Raw genomic sequence first — 12,422 nt, 5'->3', positions numbered from 1 at the left:
AGGAGGAGATAATAATAGATAAGTGGTGGTATTCAGCACGCATTTTGGTGGTTATGTCTCACCCGGCTTGCTAATAGATGTGAGAGGATAAGAGAAGACTCAAGCGGAACTCACATTTTTGGCTTGAACAGGTGGTGCATATAGGTGCATATAGACTTTTATTTTGAGATGAGGAGACAAGCTGATTTGAGATCCTTATTGAACATTCATGTGGAGATATTTGAATGTATTATTCTGGACTTCAGGGGAGAGACTCAGGCTGGAGATAAATATTTAGGAATTAGTAACATGAAGACATATAAAGTCATGCAACTATAAGAGGTCATTCATGAGTGACGATCAAGGCTACATAGCTAGTAAGTTAGTGGCAGAATTAGGATTTGACAGAACCTCATTGCTGGGAGAAATATCAATAACCTCAGATATGCAGATGACATAACCCTTATGGCAGAAAGTGAAGAAGAACTAAAGAGCCTCTTGATGAGAGTGAAAGAGGAGAGTGAAGAAATTGGCTTAAAACTCAACATTCAGAAAACTAAGATCATGGCATCTGGTCCCATCACTTCATGGTAAGTAGATGGGAAAACAGTGGAGACAGTGACAGACTTTATTTGGGGGGGCTCCAAAATCACTGCAGATGGTGACTGCAGCCATTAAATTAAAAGACACTTGCTCCTTGGAAGAAAAGTTATGACCAACCTAGACAGCATATTAAAAAGCAGAGACATTACTTTGCCAACAAAGGTCCATCTAGTCAAGGCTATGGTTTTTCCAGTAGTCATGTATGGATGTGAGAGTTGGACTGTGAAGAAGGCTGAGCACTGAAGAATTGATGCTTTTGAACTGTGGTGTTGGAGAAGACTCCTGAGAGTCCCTTGGAATGCAAGGAGATCCAACCAGTCCATCCTAAAGAAGATCAGTCCTGAATATTCACTGGGAAGACTGATGGTGAAGCTGAAACTCCAATACTTTGGCCACCTGATGTGAAGAATTGACTCATTTGAAAAGACCCTGATGCTGGAAAAGATGGAAAAGATCAAAGGTGGGAGGAGAAGGAGACAACAGAGGATGAGATGGTTGGTTGGGATCACCAACTCAATGGACATGAGTTCGAGTAAACTCCGGGAGTTGGTGATGGACAACTGATGGGAGGGCCGGTGTGCTGCAGTCCATTGGGTCGCAAAGAGTTGGACATGACTGAGCGACTGAACTGAACTGAAAAGGTCTGTTTTGCCAAACCAGGTTACTGCAACATATTTTTACATTTCAGGTGGATTAACATGTTTTCTCTATAATTTAGGACTACCACTGTAGGATTGACAGCAATAATTACTGATGGCATATAATGATGTGTTTTCTCCTTTTAGTAATATTGTGCTGTGCTTAGTCACTCAGTCGTGTTCGACTCTGTGCAGCCCCATGGACTGTAGCCCTCCAGGCTCCTCTGTCCATGGGGATTCTCCAGGCAAATACTGGAGTGGGTTGCCACGCCCTCCTCCAGGGAATCTTACTGACCCAGGGATTGAACCCATGTCTTCCCCATAGCAGGCGGATTCTTTATCATCTGAGCCATCAGGGAAGCCCAATATCATGCTAATGCAGTATAATGAGAGGGTTCAGGGTGCTGACCCTCTGCTACAGTTGAAAATCCATGTATAACTTTAGAATCAGATCTTTGTGTCTGTGGCTCTGCATCCACAAACTGATTCAATCAACCATGGATTGTGTAGTAATGTAGTATCTATTTATTGAAAAAAAACTTGGCATATAAGTGGGCCTTAACAACAATTCCAGCCAGTGTTGTTCACAGGTCTACTGTAATTATTTTAATATAATGTAAATTGTGATATCCCATATATAGACCATTGGTAGCAAGGTAGATAAATTTCATCTTTTTGTTGCTGCTAAGTCACTTCAGTCGTGTCCGACTCTGTGCGACCCCAGAGACGGCAGCCCACCAGGCTCCCCCGTCCCTGGGATTCTCCAGGCAAGAACACTGGAGTGGGTTGCCATTTCCTTCTCCAGTGCATAAAAGTGAAAAGTGAAAGTGAAGTCGCTCAGTCATGTCCGAGTCTTTGTGACCCCATGGACTGCAGCCCACCAGGCTCCTCCGTCCGTGGGATTTTCCAGGCAAGAGTACTGGAGTGGGGTGCCTCTCCGTTAGGGATATTTAATTAAAGGGGGAAAAAAAAACCCTAGAAAAATTTTTGTTATAGCCATTCTTGTATATCATTCAGAAAGCTAAGTTTATTTTAAAAAGGGTAAGTAAACTTGCTTTCTTACTCTTATATCTTTATCATCTGGCACAGTTACTGGCTCATTGGAGACCTGTTGTATATTTAGTGAATAACTTAATAAAATGAATGTGATTATTTACACTAATATTATTTTAACACATTTAAATGATACTACTGTTTAAGAAGGGCTTCCCTGATAGCTCAGTTGTTAAAGAATCTGCCTGCAATGCGGGAGACCTCAGTTTGATTCCTGGGTCAGGAAGATCCACTGGAGAAGGAATAGGCTGCCCACTCCATTATTCTTGGGTTTCCCTTGTGGCTCAGCTGGTAAAGAACCCCTTGCAGTGTGGGAGACCTGGATTTGATCCCTGGGTTGGGAAGATCCCCTCGAGGATGAAAAGGCTACCCACTCCAGTATTTTGGCCTAGAGAATTCTGTGGATTGTGTAGTCTATGGAGTTGTAAAGAGTTGAACATGACTGAGAGACTTTGGGCTTCCCTGGTGGCTCAGACGGTAAAGAATCTTCCCACAATAGACCTGGGTTCAGTCGCTGGGTTGGGAAGATCTCCTGGAGAAGGGAATGGCAACCCACTCCAGTGTTCTTGCCTGGAGAATTTCATGGACAGAGGAGTCTGGTGGGCTACAGTCCATGGGATCGCAAAGAGCTGGACACAACTGAGCGACTAACACGCACGCACACACACACACACACACTATTTGAGAAAGCAAGTCACATAACTAGCAAATCATGGTTCAAAAGTTTTCATATTTTTTAACAGAAACTCTAGTTAAAATAGAATAAATTCTATCAGGTTGGGGTAGGATTTATTTCTTGTTAGTTTTTTCCTTTACTATAACAATAAAGTGTTTTTTTAAAAAATAGTGTATGTTCTGCCTTGTAAGTTAAACGCTGTTCATGTTGCTCTCATTTCTGCTTTTGTCTTAGGCCTACTGAACTAGACGCACTGGTGTTTGGCCATCTGTATACCATTCTTACTACACAAATGACCAATGATGAACTTTCTGAGAAGGTGAAAAACTACAGCAACCTCCTTGCTTTCTGTAGAAGAATTGAACAACACTATTTTGGCAAAGGCAGCTCATCTATCAGATTGTCTTAGAGTTATGTGTAAATTTAGTTATTATTAAAAAATTTAAATTTTTGAAATATGTGTTACTTGAATGATGTAATAGATAATAGTATCAGAATTCAAAGCCCCAAATACTGCTCTTCAAAACCTCAGAGAAAATTATATAATGTATCATATACATGTACTTTGTACTGTTACTTGTGTCTACATTAAAATAATTTTAAATGATTTCATTTGATATGTTGTACCCTGTATCTTTGAAATTTTTGTGTTTTTGGCACATGTATGCATATAAAAATAAAGCTCAAACAACTAAATGGCTGGTGTATTTATTAATACTTTCCATCTTTCTAAAAGCTGCTCTTTGAGCTTTATATGTGTAATAAGTAGTGTCTTTTCTAAGGCAGTAATTTGTGTTCCATACTCCCAAGATTACTAGCTACATGATGAACCTGGTCATGGAAAATACGATCTTAACAGTGTACTTAGAAAATGCAAATGATTACAAAGCATTTAAATCCTGGAACAGATTTAAGAGCATTTTTCTTACCTCAATCTATTGAACTTAAAAACATTTTATCAGAGTAGCTATAATTTACATTTGATAAAAAAATAGTTTTAAGAACTTAACTTTTTTTAAATTTCTTTTGGAATAGAATATTTTAATATTATTCCTTTTGTGGGGAAGTTGAGGCTTCCCTGTAGGCTTGACGGTAAAGAGTCTGCCTGCAATGCAGGAGACCCAGATTTGATCCCTGGGTCGAGAAGATCCCCTGCAGTAGGAAGTGGCAACCCACTTCAGTATTCTTGTCTGGAGAATTCCATGAACAGAGGGGCCTGCTGGCTACAGTCCAGGTGGTCAGAAAGAGTCCGACACAACTGAGAGACTAACACTTGCTTTACACTTTTGTTTTCTGCGGATAGTTTTCACAGAAGTACTTATTTATACCTAGACACTAGGATTATATGCTGTGTTTCTTTCAGTTTTTTGAATATTTTATGTAAAACCAGGGATGCTATAAGAGTCAGATGTAAAAATCATTTCTTAAAATAGTCTAGACTAGTAGTACTTTTACATTTATGTACTAGACATTTTAACTCATTTAATCCTTACAAAACCCATAAAGGTTATTATTCCCAGTTCACACAAGAGGAAATGGAGACACAAAAAGAATAATAAAGTCATGGAGTTAGTAAGTGGTAGAATTGGAATTCAAACCCAGGCGGTCTTGGCATCTGTTTGGCTTTTTTAAAGAACACTATAATTTTTTATTAAGATGATAGATTTATACCTTTTAAGGAATGCATTAGGTTCTCCTTAACCCAAGTCCCACGTAAACATTGGGTTCTCCCTTTTGACTGTAGTACTATTTATTATAGCTTTGCTGAACTAATTTTGTAATTTGTATTATTTAAAAATATTCCAATTTATGTGTGCTTTTGTATAATTCTTATGACAGGTTTTTTGGTTCTGTATTTTTGTATGGTTTTTTTATACTGGATAAGATTCTTTTTTTTTAATAATAGCATTATTAAAGGAAATTAATACATTCTTGTAAATGCTGCTGTTCTCTCCAAGGAACCATAAGGGACAGTTTCTAAGTTTCCTGCCATGTCCCCCATTTTTTCTTTTCTTTTTCCTTTTTTTTGGTGAACTTCCTGTGAGGTCCTTCAAGAAAATCCTGTGAGTAAATGTGAATTCGTCTTGGTTTGTGGCCTCCAAGGTTTTGATGGTCTTTTGTTAGCTCACACTCCGCCTTTAGTCATTAAAGTATTAGCTAAGTTCTTACTATTGTCCAGTAGTATCTTTTTCGGGTAAACTGGTGCTCATGTCCCTCCTCTCCTTCGATTTGGGTTAGTTGGCCCTGCAACCTCAGCTTTCAGCTGGGTTCAAGAACCAGAATGAATTTTTGTATGGTGTTTATCATTATTACAAGATAGGGAGCAGTGCTTTTCTTTACATTCTGAAATGGGAAATCTGGGAATCTGGGTTGCTTTTTATTCTTGAGGTAAGAAATGCTCATTTAGAATTAAAAGTGCTGAATTTTTAAAGTGGCTTTATTATGAAAAATTTCAAACATGAAGAGAAAATAAAAAGAATTCCCATGTACCTATGAACCTACCTCACTTCAACAGTTAGCAACTCAGGGAGGTCTGTCCCTCCCCCCTTTTTTTTATATGCTTTATAATGTATGTTGCACGTAAGTTCATATAAGTCAGCTTTTGAAGATGTAATATAGAAACATATTCTTAAAAATATTTTCTTGTTATTTCACACTATGTTCATCTAATCCCAGTCCCTTTCTACCACTGGAAGTTGCCATTATAGTGAATTTTGTGTTAACCATTCCCATGATTTAATTTTTTGCTTTTGATGTTTATATAAATGGAATCACAATCTATGCATCTTCTGTTTTGTTTCTTTCACACAATATTACATTTAAAAATTTCACTCATTTTGTTGTACCTAGCAGTGGTTCAGTTCAGTTCAGTCGCTCAGTCATGTCCGACTCTTTGCGACCCCATGAAGCACAGCACGCCAGACCTCCCTGTCCATCACCAACTGCCAGAGTCTACCCAAACCCGTGTCCATTGAGTTGGTGATGCCATCCAACCATCTCATCCTCTGTTGTCCCCTCCTGCCCTCAATCTTGCCCAGCATCAGGGTCTTTTCAAATGAGTCAGCTCTTCGCATCAGGTGGCCAAAGTATTGGAGTTTCAGCTTCAACATCAGTCCTTCCAATGAACCCCCAGAACTGATCTCTTTTAGGATGGACTGATTGGATCTTCTTGCAGTCCAAGGGACTCTCAAGAGTCTTCTCCAACACCACAGTTCAAAAGCATCAATTCTTCCACACTCAGCTTTCTTCATAGTCCAACTCTTACATCCATACATGACTACTGGAAAAACCATAATCTTGACTAGACAGACCTTTGTTTGACAAAGCAATGTCTCTGCTTTTGAATATGCTGTCTAGGTTGGTCATAACTTTGCTTTCAAGGAGTAAGCATCTTTTAATTTCATGGCTGCAGTCACGATCTGCAGTGATTTTGGAGCTTCCAAAAATAAAGTCAGCCACTGTTTCCACTGTTTCCCCACCTATTTGCCATGAAGTGATGGGGCCAGATGCCATGATCTTAGTTTTCTGAATGTTGAGCTTTAAGCCGACTTTTTTACATAGTGTTCTTTTATATGCAAACATAGCACTTCTTTTCTCTGTTCTCTTGTCAGTGGACATTTTGGTTGTTACAGAAATTTGCTGTTATAAAATATGCTGCTTATGAACAATTCTGTACATTGTACAATTCTGTACATTCTGTCCTGATATAAATATGTATGAAGTTTTCCAGGGTATATACTTAGGCATATAATCACTGGGTTGTCAGGTATGTGTCTGTTTAACTTCTCTAGGTAATTCCAAATTGTCCAGTTAACACTCTTATACACTTAGCTACTTTGCAAACATTTGGAATTATTAGTTTTTTTTGCTAATTGGTTTTTAATTAGTATTTTCCAGGTGACATCAATGAGTTGATACAGTTACGTTTATTTATCTATTCTTAGCTGTTCTGGTTCTTCCTGGCTGTGAAGGCTACTCTCTAGTTGCAGTGTGTGGGCTTCTTGTTTCTGTGGCTTCTCTTTTGTGGAGCACAGGCTCTAGGGCTCATGGACGTCAGTAGTTTGGCACATGGGCTGAGTAGTTGCCGCTCCCAGGCTTTAGAGCACAGGCTCAGTGGTTGTGGTGCACAGGTTTAGTTGTTCTGAGGCATGTGGAATCTTCCTGGATCAGGGAATGAACCTGTGTCTCCTGCACTGGCAGGTGGATTCTTTGCCCCTGAGCCAGCAGTGAAGCCCCTACATCTATGTTTATTGGGCATTTTCTTTTTTTTTTGAAGTGATTACTTGCTGTTCAGTCACTCAGTCGTGTCTGACTCTTTGTGACCCCATGGACTGCAGCATGCCAGGCTTCCTTGGCCTTCACCATCTCTCTGAGGTTGCTCAAATTCATGTCCATCGAGTCGGTGATGCCATCCAACCAGCTCATCCTCTGTCATCCCCTTCTTCTGCTCTCCATCCTTCCCAGCATCAGGGTCTTTTCCAGTGAGTTGGCTTTTCGCATCAGGCGGCCAAAGTTTTGGAGACTTTTTCTACTGGGTTGTTTGCTACTCTTACGACTTATCAGAATCCTATTTGTATCATTGATATTAATGTCTTCTTGATTATAAATGTTACAGATATCTCCTAGTTTGTTGTCTTTTCATTCCCTTTATGATGTATTCTAATGTACAGAAGTTCTTAATTTTTATATAGTCGGTGATGATCAATCTTTACCTTCATGATTTGAGCTTTTTGTCCTCTGTTTATGCAGAACATCCTTCCCAATCATTATATATGAGTCAGGCTTCAGTTTTACAGTCCTGTCATTCATGGGACTCCAAAATACGGCCTTATTTACTTTCCATGGGAAGTGACTCCTAAGTCCCTGTGCTGGGTTTATTTTCTGTATTTTAATCAATCCAGTGGACACAGTCTTGGGAACCAGTATTGTTATGGTATATCTCAGTGTCACAGAGCAGGTAACTGAAAACTATACCCACCCATTGTATGATGTTAAGCAAAATATTTCTGCGAACTTATTTTGGTGTTCCCCTTGTAAGTTCTTGCCTACTTATATCAACAGAGGGGGAGACCTTAAAAAACAATATGTCAAAGTAACACCGAAAGAACACTTTGTGAAATTCTTAAGCACATTCAGTTTACTTTTTGTAAAAATTTGTAGAGAAAGACAATGTGAAACTGACAGCAGACATGTTGAGAGAAGTATAATCTCACCTGCACAGCACTCCTATATTCAACCTGAAAGAAAGAAAAAGTTAAGTTCTTCAGGGATTGGTTAGCTTGAAGAACTGTTCTACAAAAGCCCAGCTAAACTCTGCCTACCTGGCTCCTGTGTTCTGTAGAGTTTTTTGGCATAATTTATGATGACTCCATTAATCTAAAACGTTAAAAAACAAAAATCCCAACAGAATTCACTTTAGAGTGTTCAAGCAGGAGAGCATTTATTGTATTAAATGGCTTACAGGATCACTGAGAGTACTAAAGAAACACTAGGCTGTACTTGCAGTAACGACTCCACAGAACTGGGTCATCAGTGAAGCTCTTGCCTCTTCTGTGATCAGGAAGCCACGGGCTCCACAGCCATTTCTCACTGTTGTGATCAAGAAGCTACCATGATTGGAATGCTTTGCTCACTGCTGCAGCATTCTGAGCAAGAATCAGATAATGCTTGCTGTAGTAAGCATTAGCAAAAACAGATGCCTCTTCAAGCCCTTCCTCTTAACTTCACAAAGCTAGTGGCTGGATACCAGGGCCTCTACTGATGCTCAGTCGTGTCAGACTCTTTGTGACCCAAGGGACTATACAGTCCATGGAATTCTCCAGGCCAGAATACTCGAGTGGGTAGCCATTCCCATCTCCAGGGGATCTTCCCAACCCAGGGATCGAACCCGGGTCTCCTGAATTGCAGGTGGATTCTTGACCAGCTGAGCCACAGGGGAAGTCCCTACTGATGCTACTTACAAAAGAAACAGAGCCTATATGATAATGCTACCAGAGAAAGAGTAGAATCGTACCTCTCACCTCACTTTTGCTTTTCAAATCTTTCACAAATGCATCTGATTGGCTTACTCTAAATAATATCCAAAACCCTATTTGTAAAGTGTCTGGAAGATGTAGGTTTTAACTTTCTAGCTTCTGTAGGAAAGGGTAATATCATGAATGTTGAACACCAATCCACACTGTATTCATCACCCTGGAGTTTATAAAACTACTCCCCAACATATTCCTATACAAGTTTTGCCTCTTATACTAAATTTCTTAATGTATCTGGAATATTCTTTTTTAATTGTTTGAGGTGGCTGTTTAATTTCTTTATTGTCTCAAATGGATAACTAATTTTCCCAGCATCATTTACTGATTTTATTATTTGGTTTGACTTTTTCCTACTGGTCCACAATCCCAATTGTATTATCAGTTTGCACATAGGATTGTTTCTTAGTTGTTCTGTTACATTGGTCTGGTCCATGTATGGCTATCCTATTTGGCAACAAAATCAAATTCTCTTAGTTACTATATTTTATGTCAAATTTTGATATGTGATAAGGCAAATCCCCCATTTAAAATGAAGTTGGACCTTTGCACTTCAGTGTAAGTTTTAGAATCAATTTTTTAAATTCCATCAAAAACAAAAAGTGGAATTTTGATTGTATTTACATTGAATCTCTGAATTATTTTGGGAAGAATCACAAAATCCAATTTTTATATTCATGAACGTGTCATGCTGCGTATCTCTTTAATGTCCTTCAATAAGGTTTTTCTTCATAGAGGTTTTGAAAATCTTTTGTTGATTTGTTTCTATGTTCTCCCTCTTTCTATTTTTAGCCATTATAAATAATTCCAAATGCAAATTGTTGATATACAAAATCTTCATGATTTTTGTATGTGATCTATCCAGTCATCTTGTTGAATGTTTTTATTCTAATGGTCTTTCTAAGGATCCTTTTTGGTTTTCTGTAGATAATATAATTCCTAGATAATGGGAGTTGTGTTTCTTTCAAACTTTTGTTTTTTACTTGTCAGATTGTGGTAAACTGCACCTTACATTAATGTTAAATAAAAATGGAATATCCTGTTTTTAAATTAATTAGATGGGAGTTGATAAGCTTAAACATATTATTTCTGCTCTTAAAACATGGGAAATATCTCCATTCATTTATAGTTTTCTTTTAAGTACTTCTTGAAAGTTTTATATCTTGCTGCATATAAACTGATTTCCCCCCTTATTACAGGTTATATTTCCCTGCTTTGCATATGTGGTAACTTTTTGATGTTGGATAATGTCAATTTTGTCTTTTGAAGGCCTGGATTATTTATTTCTATGAATATTTGTGAGCACTGTTCTGGGATGCAGTTTTCTGTTGAATTTTGGAGTCTTTCTCCCATGGAATTGGTTTTCTTTGTATGTTTGCCTGTTCTTGGTTGTCTGCTTATCTGTCTTTGAGTATTGCTATGCATTTCTTTGTGGATGCTCGTTACATTACTTTATCTGGTTCCTTTCATTTTCACAATGTGCTTCTAAATAGAGTGTGGTGGCAGTGTGTGAGTATGTTGTTTCTCCTCCTTGGGATTAGTTGTTTGTGTGCCTCACTGTCTCTAGCCTCAGATCTGTGCTCGCTGCACCATTCTGAGAGCAAATACTCTACTGCTGTTGAGCACTTGCTTCTTAGCCAAAGTTGACGGAGAGCTCCACTAGCCCACCTGCTCTGAATTCATTTTCCTAATTAACCGCTTGAATCCCTAAAATCCTTCCTGCACTTTGTATAAGGTGCCACCTGCCAGTGGAGTTGCCTTAGACTCCTGTCATTTTTCTGAGATAACTTTCTGCTTCAACTTGGAGCTTTGGTTTCCTCCAAACTTATTTCTGTATAAATTTTATGCCATCTGCATCATTTTTTAAATCAGAAGTTCTTCAGAATTTGTGCCCCTTAGTAGCCCTTTTGTGTGTGTTTGTTTTCCACTGTTGCTATAGATATATTCTTTTAAAATACATATATATTCTGACAGTTTATGGGCTTTTGGGTAGAATATTATGGACATATGGTTAGCAGTTACATGTTCATTATATCAAGGCGTATAGTAAGTTTATCACCCTCATTAATAAGGGACTTAGATGGTTTACAGTGTATATGTTATAGTGTAATAAACATTCTTGAACATATATCTTTAAATATGTAAATATTTCTGAAGTGTTAATTTTTAATGGTGGAAATTTGTTGTTCTTGCTTTTGGTAAGTTTTAAGAGTTTACATTGTCAAATTATCCTTCTAAAAAATGTATACTTGTCGAAACCCATAGAATATATAATACCAAGAATGAACTGCGAACAGTGGACTTTGAGTGACTACGATATGTCATTGTGGGTTCATTAGTTGTAACAATCGTACCCCACTGTGTTGAGGGATGTTGATAATGGGGGAGAAGCTACACATATGTGGGGGCAGGGAGTATAAGGGAAGTCTTTGTACTTTCTCTTCAGTTTTGCTGTGAACCTAAAACTGCTCTAAAAAAATTATTTTAATTTTTTAATAGTGTATTTATTGAGTAAAGACTTACAGTACTTGCAGTTTTGAGGCATTATTCTAAGTTCTTTACAGATATTAAAAATATGTTCTTCACAGTAACTCTGTGATGTAATATTATCCCCATATTAGAGATGAGAAAACTAAGGGCTTACAGAGAAATTAAGAAATTTGTTCAAGGTTATATAGCTAAATTAAGTCAGTTTACATCCCACAAAACTGTGTTTCACCGTGAAACACTTAAATATTTGCCAATCTAAGTGAAAAGTAACATTTCATTAACTTTTTGACTTTGTGTCTTTATATAAGTGAGATTAAACATTTTCATATCTTTATTAGTTATATGTAATCTTGGATTTTATCTGTAGCCAATTGGATTGTTTCTTTTCCTTACTGATTTACAAGTGATCTTTGTATCATGCATAAATTAACCCACTGTGTTCATAGGGACTGTGGATCTTTGTCCTCAGCTTGCCATTCACTTTTGACTTCACTTTTCCTGCAATGCAAGAGACCTAGGTTCGATCCCTGAGTTGGGAAGACCCCCTGGAGGAGGGATAAGCTACCCACTCCAGTATTCTTGCCTGGAAACTCCCATGGACAGAGGAGCCTGACAGGCTACAGTCCATGGGTTCGCAAAGAGTTGGACATGGCTGAGCAACTTTCGCTTTCTTTTTTTCCAGAAGTAAGTTAAAATTATTTTAATATGTTTTCAGCTTTCAAATAATTAAAATGCAGTAGATTGTAATTAATAGTGAAATAGCATCAGGTATAACTTTAATTACTCAGAATGAATTAGAAAGTATTTTAAGATATTGTAATGCTTCAGATGGTTTTTGTTAAGATTAGTTAGGATGAAGAAGTTTAGTGCCAATTGATAACATTTATTGCTTGAATGATAGATATATTTGTTTATATCATAATTACTAATCTTTATGAAGTTCTGAAACACAGC

General features: G+C 37.9%; 1 protein-coding gene across 4 annotated transcripts in view; it reads left to right on the top strand.

Moving 5' to 3' along the window:
* The window catches only part of MTX2 (metaxin 2), a 76,195-nt gene extending 72,550 nt beyond the window's left edge, over positions 1-3,645 (top strand). For all 4 annotated transcript variants that reach the window (XM_055572140.1, XM_055572139.1, XM_055572141.1 and 1 more), the window contains one exon: positions 3,184-3,645. In XM_055572140.1, coding sequence (XP_055428115.1) covers positions 3,184-3,358 — 175 coding nt within the window. In that variant the 3' untranslated portion in view covers positions 3,359-3,645. The remainder of the gene's footprint in view (positions 1-3,183) is intronic.
* The last annotated feature ends 8,777 nt before the right edge of the window (positions 3,646-12,422 follow it).

This window comes from Bubalus kerabau, chromosome 3 (assembly GCF_029407905.1).
Source record: "Bubalus kerabau isolate K-KA32 ecotype Philippines breed swamp buffalo chromosome 3, PCC_UOA_SB_1v2, whole genome shotgun sequence".
NCBI lineage: Eukaryota > Metazoa > Chordata > Mammalia > Artiodactyla > Bovidae > Bubalus > Bubalus kerabau.
The sequence above is the reverse complement of the archived record's forward strand: the minus strand, read 5'-3'. Positions and strand labels throughout refer to the sequence as shown.